This window comes from Microcebus murinus, chromosome 23 (assembly GCF_040939455.1).
Source record: "Microcebus murinus isolate Inina chromosome 23, M.murinus_Inina_mat1.0, whole genome shotgun sequence".
Taxonomy (NCBI): domain Eukaryota; kingdom Metazoa; phylum Chordata; class Mammalia; order Primates; family Cheirogaleidae; genus Microcebus; species Microcebus murinus.
This window is the reverse complement of record NC_134126.1, coordinates 15782305-15790517: the sequence shown is the minus strand read 5'-3', so window position 1 is coordinate 15790517 and position 8213 is coordinate 15782305. Positions and strand designations below refer to the sequence as shown.

Here is an 8213-nt window from a genome sequence, read left to right as displayed (position 1 = left end):
ACACCCAAGGAGCCTGGGCTTTGCTCACCATTCCTGGCTATTTGTCTTTGACAATGTATTGTGTAGTACTATGGAGACCGGGCCAGAGAATTGGATTTTTGCCATAAAGGTCATGGGAAGCCATTGAAGGTTTTTGTGCAGGAAAATGGCACATTAAAAACAAATGGTCCTGCAACTTCCAGGCGGACATAGAATTGAAAAGAATAAATGTACCCTAACAATCTGGGAGAATAATGTTATCCAAGTGAAAACTCTCTCTGAAATTTAGGTTTGCATGTTTGTATTTTGAATTAAAAAATAATGTTGAATTTTAAAATGACATTGTGATACTTTCTGTATAATCATATTCAGATTAAGTAAAATTGTGCTTCTCTAGCTTTGTGGACACTTCTCAGTTTTGAAAGAATTTTCTTCTGGCCAATTAGCTATAGTGTTTACATTTTCCTTCGATTTTTCTCCTTAACTCTACAACTATCTAAATGTTTTCTGTTTCACTTCTTTTTTACTTTATCTTTCCTGTCCTTTCCCTTTTCTCCAATCAAGGACATTTGTTAATTGCCCACAATATGTTCATGCATATTTATATGTCCACACCTCCCTAGCCCTTTATTATCCCTAGGGCAGTATTGTCCAATAGAAATATAATTTGAACTGCACATTTTAGAAATAGGTTAATTTTAATAATATATTTTATTTAACCCAATATATCCAAAATTGCATCACTCCAACATGTAACCATTATAATAATATTAATGAAATAGTTTACATTCTCTTCTTTATACTATATTTTCTAAACCTGCTGTGTATTTTACGGTTACAACTCATATCAATTGGGATGCTATATTTTCAAACTTCAAAAATATGACACAATAAGGTTGTTTGGGAAAAATATCCTGTTTCAATTTTTAAATTTAAATTAGTTAAAACTAAATAAAATTAAAAATTTAGTTCCTTGGTTGCACTAGCCACATTTCATGTGGCTATTTCGTGTGCTCAGTAGCCACATGTGGCCAGTAGCCATTCTATTAAACAGTGCAGGTAGGGTTTTATATGGCTGTGTGTTCTCATTCTGTGGCTTGAAAGGATACTAGGCTCATTTTAATGAGTTTGATTGCTCTACTTATTGGGAAATTTGTTTTCTGTAGGAGTCTTACAGGAGGCAGGGTATAAAAAGATCATAAAAATAATCTTAGGTTCTCTGAACAAAGATACAAAATTTAGGACAAGAAGGAGAGTTGGAGTGTAAGTAGTTTAGGAAGGGAAATGGAGAGGAGGGAACAAAACAGGTTTTGGTGCCCACTCCTAGTCAAACGATATTTGAAGACAAAGAAATTCTATAGAAAGTCAAGTAGCCAAAAGAAAAAAAGATGTAAAATACATGAAAGAGAAAAGGAATGAATTAAAAAGTGGATTTTGTCTGTTCTCAGAGGGGAAGAGGAATATTGCTTACATGAAGTGCTAATAATGTATTTTTTATAGAGCTTTTCCCCTAAAGAATTTTGGATGTCATGCAAATGATTATTCAATTGCATAAGCCACTTTGACCAAAAAAAAAAAAAATTCGAAATGTAGGGACAGTGCAGATAACTTATTTTTATTTCACCTACCCCCACATTCTCACTAATTGTTACTTCTCACATATTGCATGCATATGTATATATGCATATCTATAGTTGGTTTACATTACGCTTATACAGATTCAATTTAAGGCAATATAAACTTTTTAATCCTCTGATAATAATACTTAGCTTTCAATTAGTTGTACAAACAAGGGGGAACATAAAGTTACCCGCAATGGGCACCAGTGGTGAGGCAGGAGGCTTGAGTTCAGGAATTCTGGGCTGTCATGCACTGTGTCCAAGCCTATGTCTGCACTAAGTTTGGCATCAATATGGTGACCTTCCAGAGTGGGGTGACCACCAGGTTGCCTAAGGAGAGGTGAACCAGCCCAGGTCAGAAAGGAAACAAGTCAAAACTTCCATGCTGATTAGCGAGATTGGGCCTGTGAATAGCCACTGCACTCCAGGCTGGGCAACATAGTGAGACCCCACCTGTGCTAATCTGCCCATGCCTAGCAGAGAGGGCGGTGGGAGAGCAGAACAGACCTGAGGGAAGTGCTCCAGCCACCACTTCAGAGCAGTTGCTTCCTTTGTCCTTCTGATATCCCCAGTGTTTCTAACTGTCCTACCAACATTTTTGTTAAACTGAGAACATCTCAAAGATTGATGACGACAAATTCTAACTCAGTTAGAATTTGCTTGCTAAGCTTAGAAGAATGTGCTATATATCTTCCCACTCTTTTTGGCAGGTGGAGGTGCAGTTTCCTGATCATAAGAGCTCAGGCCCTCTAGAGATGAGTAGTAAAGGTTCCATTTTGTTGGCTCAGGATTAAAGGAAATCCTGATAATAATAGCAATAATGCGCAATTTCAAGTCAGTAGACATTTATTAAACACCTATTAAGTGGTATAGTAGAAAAAGCATTAAAAATTCAAGTACTAACAGTATACCTATTGTATGTTCAGTACTATGCTAGGCACTTGTGTAATAGAATTACCATAACAACAACAGCAACTAAGACTTAGTAAGTGCTTATATGCTGCTAGGGACTGTACTAAGCAATTTAGGCATTTTTATTATTCCCATTTTACATAGGAGACTGAGGCACAAAGAGGTTAAATAACTTGCCCATGTCACCAAACTAGGACATTATTTTCCCATTTCACCTAGAAGTGAGATGACTTTCCAAAGGTCACACAGCAAGTTAAAAATGGCAATCTAGCCTCAGGAACTCACGCTCAAGCTTTAAACAGGTTTGGAGTTGAATCCTACCCTCTCCACCTATAGCTGCATGACTTTGGGAAAACTGCTTCTCAGAGTCCTAGTTTGCTCATCTGTAAATGGAGATAATGATATCCATTTTCAGAACTTAGTAAGTTTGCTAAATAATGCATGCAATGTGACCAGTACAGTGCCTGGTAGACAATATCATTATTAGGGATTCATTCATCCAAGTGCATAATGACTCGGTGTGCGCTGGTATGGGCACTCCAGTGATTAAAATATTGCACTGGTCTATGCCAGTTTGCGGAACCTCTGCTCCAGGCTCCAGGAAGGGTGTCCCCCTTCCTGGCCATCCAGTACCTCCTGCAGGAGCCCCCCCCCCATATCCCTTTGCATTGTAAGGACCTGCAGGACCCTGTCCTGACGGTGAGTGCCTGTGTTGCACCAGTTTTACGTATTTTTATTATATCCTGGCTACAATTATGAGATGGGCCCCTGCCTTCAATGAGGGCACAGTCTGGAAGGGGCACTGGGCATGATGGGAGAAGTGATAAGGGCGATGATGAAGGTGTATGGGTGGTTACAGTGTAGACAGCTCAGCTCAGGTGGGCAAGAAAACTTCACGGAAGGCAAGAGGCTAGTGCTATGGATATTCTGTTTGGGTGGGTGAGTGGGGGCATCCCAGATCATCACTAAAATTCCTTTTGTCTCTCAGTTTCTTCATTCTTGCTACTTCCACCTCCTTCAGGCCTTCGTGACCTTTTGCCTAAACTCCCACAAGAGCTTTATAATTAAGTGATCTTCTGTGCACCAACTATTCTAGAATTCTGTGGTTTACTTACTCAGCAACCTTTAGTAAGTCTCTGTGGTCCTATCTCCTCACTGAGGCATCCACAATCCACTATCATGCAGCTCCTGCCTGTTTCTAGCCCTTTCCACTTACTTTTGGGCTGGTGCCTGGCACACCTTCAAAATAAGATGTTCCCTACAGCAGACTCCATTGCTCCTGCTGCTTGGAACTTGTGGATCCTACCTCAGGGTTTTTCAACACCCTCCTCAAATACAACTTCCTTGGCGAAACTTTCTCCTATCTATGTTCCTTCATTCCTCAGTCTCTTCTCCTACTCCAAGTTTGCACACGGGGTAATGTGTTCTAACAACTAACATACATTGGTAGCTAACTATATGCCAGACACTATTCTAAGAGCTTTGCATGTGTTACCTTGTTTTATCCTCGCAAAAAATCTAAGAGGTAGGCCCTATTATTAATATTATCTCTATTTAATAATAAAAAAAAGACTGAGGCACAGAGAGGTGAAATAACTTTCCAAAGGTCACACAGCAAGTAAGAGGTGGAGCTGAGATTTCAACACAGGAAGCTCATTTCCAGAGCCTGTGCACTGAACCATTGCTTTATAGTGACAAATAGCTCACAAAGAAAGAGAAAATAGAAGAAAAATTTTCTCATGTTATTAGTCAATATATGCTGCTTGGTTTTGTAATATTTTATCTCCTCTATTAGGTCTGAAAATTCCTAGAGGGGAGGAACTCTGGACCTCATAGTCTGGTTTTCTCAGTTACCATCAATAAGCCGTGGGCAAAGGTAGTGTTACTGAGCCATCGCATCCTTTGAAAGTGTCTTGATTGTAAATCAGCCATGATCAAGCTCAACTTTCACTAGTATTTCCTTAAATAAACACATTGCTTGGCCAAACCTTGGTGCAGGATCAGGCTAACTATTCCACATGGACTCCAAGACTCCATGGACTCCACATTGCGGCAGAGAGCTGTCATTTATCTTTGGCATAATAAAGCAGATATGTATGTGAGTTTCCACTTTTAGAGGTGGAGAGGTTAAAGCACCTTGAGGTTATTTACCCAGAGTGCCCAGGCAGGTCTGTGGTAGAGTTGAGGTGGGACTAACCAGGAGCTGACTCTGGACAACCATGGGGTGATTGTGCCCAGATGCCATGTATTATATTTACAAAGATCAGTAGATAGGCTAAGTTGTTGACTGACCAGAAAATTCTGGAGCACCCTTCCCCTATATTTTTACCTTGACACAAAATGAAATTATGACATCATGATGGAAGCACAAGACTTCTCTCTTTGTATTTTTAGAACTTGCTAGATATTTCCAAGGGTTGGACTGGTCAGCCCTTGTGTTGAGAAAAAAATCATTGTGGAGAACTTGCAACATCTTCCATTTAACGTAATGGAAGGGGACAAGTGGGTTTGTTCTAGAATCTAGAGAACAACGTGAAAGATGCCTGCTTTTGTGGAGAACCAATAACTTTGTACCTAGACACAATTCCTTGATAAGAAGCCAAAAACTCAGGAGCTTTTAGAACCCTCCCTTTTCTTTGGCGTTAAAATTGACAGATGCTAAAGAGAGTGTGTGACTCTAGGGCACAAGGGACTTATCCAAAAATAACATCCGCCGAATACGTTGTAGTAATATTATTTGTTCTCCCGGGGTATCCTCTGCCGCGAATCGCCATCATTCATTTCTGTCAGGGTTGGCCAGGGGTTCTCGGATGTGCGGGGCCTGGAAAGGGCGGCGAGGTGGGTGAGGCGGGCTTGCCCCGCGCAGCGCGGGGCAGAGTCCACCACTATGTTCGGGTGAAAGTTCGAATGGTTTCGTTCGCCTTTGTTTCTGGCAATCCAACGCACAAGCCAGAATCTTTAACTACAAACAGCACCGCCCTCGAGCACACGCCCCCACCGGCGCGGCTCGCTGCCGCCCGCGGTCGCCCCCTTTAAGAGCCTGCTCCGCGGGACTAACGTTCGAACGGGCCCGGCGCCCCTCCTCGGCCTCCGATTGGCCGCGCGCGGCGCACGAGGGCGCGCCGGTCAGCCCCGGAACGGTTGGCGGCCCTCGGTGATTGGCGGGCGAGGCTCCTATATAAGGCGCGGGGAGGCCGGGCTGTCCTGTTTCGCGACCGGACCTGAACCTAGGCGGTTGTCTGGTGTGGAGAGGCGGGGGGACTGCGCGCGCGTCACCGGAGCCGTTTCTCTTTCGGAGTCTTCAGCTGGGGAGGGCGCACCTCAGGGCCGACTTGTTTACGGCTCCCGAGCCCCTCCCCGCTCCGAACGTGAGCCACGGCTCGACCCCGTCACCTCGGCGCCAGCCTGTGAAGGGGAGACAGGATGGAGTTCAAGCTGGAGGCTCACCGCATCGTCAGCATCTCCCTCGGCAAGATCTACAACTCGCGGGTGCAGCGTGGCGGCATCAAGCTACACAAGAACCTCCTGGTCTCGCTGGTGCTGCGCAGCGCCCGTCAGGTCTACCTGAGTGACCCCTGCCCCGGTCTCTACCTGGCCGGCCCCGCGGGGACGCCGGCGCCACCGCCGCAGCAGCCCGGGGAGCCGGCGGCCGGACCCCCCGCCGGCTGGGGGGAGCCGCCTCCGCCGGCCGCCCGCGCCGCCTGGCCGGAGACCGAGCCGCAGCCCGAGCGCGCCGCGGTGCCCGCCGCGCCGTGGGTTGGGGGCGCGGAGCCGGCGGCCACGGTGACCGGAGCCGCGGACGCTCTTCAAGGCAGAGACGCGGACGCGGCGGAAGCCGCCTGGAGCCGCGTGGAAGGACCGCGCGAGGCGGCCGCCAGAGGAGCCGGGAGCCCCGCCGGGGGCTCGGACGTCTTCCCCGAGGGGCCTCGGGCAGCGCGCCGCCCCTGTGCCTGCGGCTCAGGAGGGGAGGACCAGCGGGGCGCGGCGGCCGCGGCCCCGGGCGCTGACTGCCGCTGCGCGCCACGGCCCGCCGTGGACGAGTCCCCCGCGCCGCCCGCCGTGTGCCCCAGGAAGCGCGGCGCGGCGGGGGCGGGCGGCGGCCCCGCGGGCTGCCAGGCGCCCGGCTCGACCCCGCTGAAGAAGCCCCGCCGGAACTTGGAGGAGCAGCCGGGCCGGGGAGAGGACGACGACGCGGAGGAGATGGAGACCGGTAACGTGGCTAACCTCATTAGCATCTTCGGTTCCAGCTTCTCCGGACTCTTGCGCAAGAGCCCCGGCGGCGGCAGGGAGGAAGAAGAGGGAGAGGAGAGCGGTCCGGAAGCCGCGGAGCCCGGGCAGATCTGCTGCGATAAGCGGGTGCTGAGAGACATTAACCCTTGGAGCACAGCCATCGTGGCCTTCTGAGCCCCCGCCCGCGTGCGGGGAGGAGGTTGAGCAGCGGGCGTCCCCGAAGTTAGGGCCGGGCCCCCCTGGCCGCGAGGACTCCCAGAGACCGCAGGCGCTGAGCGCCTGGGGGAGACTGGTTGCTGCCGGGCAGCGCGAACTGCCCCGAGCTTGGCGGCCTGCTGTGCCGGGACACTCGAGTCTCATCCTGAGACCTGGGAGCTTGGGTTTATAGGAAGAGGACGATCGTTAACTTTTGTGTCTGTGTATGTCCGTGTGTATGTAAGGTGTAAGTTCGTCTTGTTGAATTAAGACTATTTTGTCCTTCTGGAATGCACCACTCCTTCCCCGAGCCTAAGAGATTGGGGGCAGACAGGGACTTTCCTCTGCCGGCTGTGCGGAGGAGGAAGCGGCCACAAGGTTCGGGCCGGGGAGTTCCCCATTGGTCCTCGGGGGAGGGAGGGACTTTACACCCACCCCTCGCTTGGAAGCTAGAACCCACCAGCGCCAGGAGCGGCGTTTCCTCCAAGGATTTCCTAGGACTGGAGGGATTCAGTCTGCAGTAGAGACTTGTATTCTTTCGCTCCCTCGCCACCTTTCTCTCTCACTAAAGAAATGTTCATACTCTGGGAAAGGGGAATATTAACGGCCCTTCGCCTCCCCACGGGGGGAAAAAAAGCTTGATGAACTTCACAGAAGAGTTCAAGCTTGGAAATATGGAGTTTATAGAGAAAAGCTATATTTTTAAAAGCTCTAGGTCAGAACTACTACACAGTGCTTTTAAAAAGTGTTTAATGAAACAGAGTTTACAGACAGAAGCCCTAAGTGTAAAGACCTTATGGTTTTGTAGATGTGGTGACTCCAGTCTTTGTTGTATAAAGGTTGGGGGAGCTGGTAAGGGTTTTTTGTACAGTATTTTCTCCTTCAATGTATTGATTTTTGTATAAAAATGTAACTTTACGTGTCTAACACGTATTAAATATTTTGAAGCAACTTTACTGCCTTGTCTGTAATCATCCACCAGGGTTGGCAGGTAAGAGGGAGGAGGGAAACTAGGGCCTGAGCTAGAAATTGAAGGTGTGGTTCTTAATATCAGTCATTCACAGTGAGGACATTGTTTGCTGACTTCACTAAATATCAAGAGAGACACTCTTAAGATTTTTCCTTCCAGATCAGAGGACTGCTATTAGATACTAATATCAGTCACCTGCCAGTTTCTTGAAACCTGACACTACAACTGCCTTATCTAAGGTCATTTTAAGCCGATTCGATTTTCTACAGCCCAATATGATAATGTCTGTTTAATATTAAATTATTTTA

General features: G+C 47.4%; 1 protein-coding gene across 1 annotated transcript; it reads left to right on the top strand.

Moving 5' to 3' along the window:
• Window positions 1-5445: 5445 nt before the first annotated feature.
• On the top strand, window positions 5446-7886 carry IER5 (immediate early response 5). The gene has a single exon (XM_012735442.3). The coding sequence runs from the start codon at window positions 5934-5936 to the stop codon at window positions 6912-6914; it is 981 nt and encodes a 326-aa protein (XP_012590896.3). The 5' UTR covers window positions 5446-5933; the 3' UTR covers window positions 6915-7886.
• The last annotated feature ends 327 nt before the right edge of the window (window positions 7887-8213 follow it).

What these genes read in the sequence shown, in the direction of transcription:
- IER5 (XM_012735442.3), top strand. Translation starts at nt 5,934, where the DNA reads ATGGAGTTCAAGCTGGAGGCTCACCGCATCGTCAGCATCTCCCTCGGC.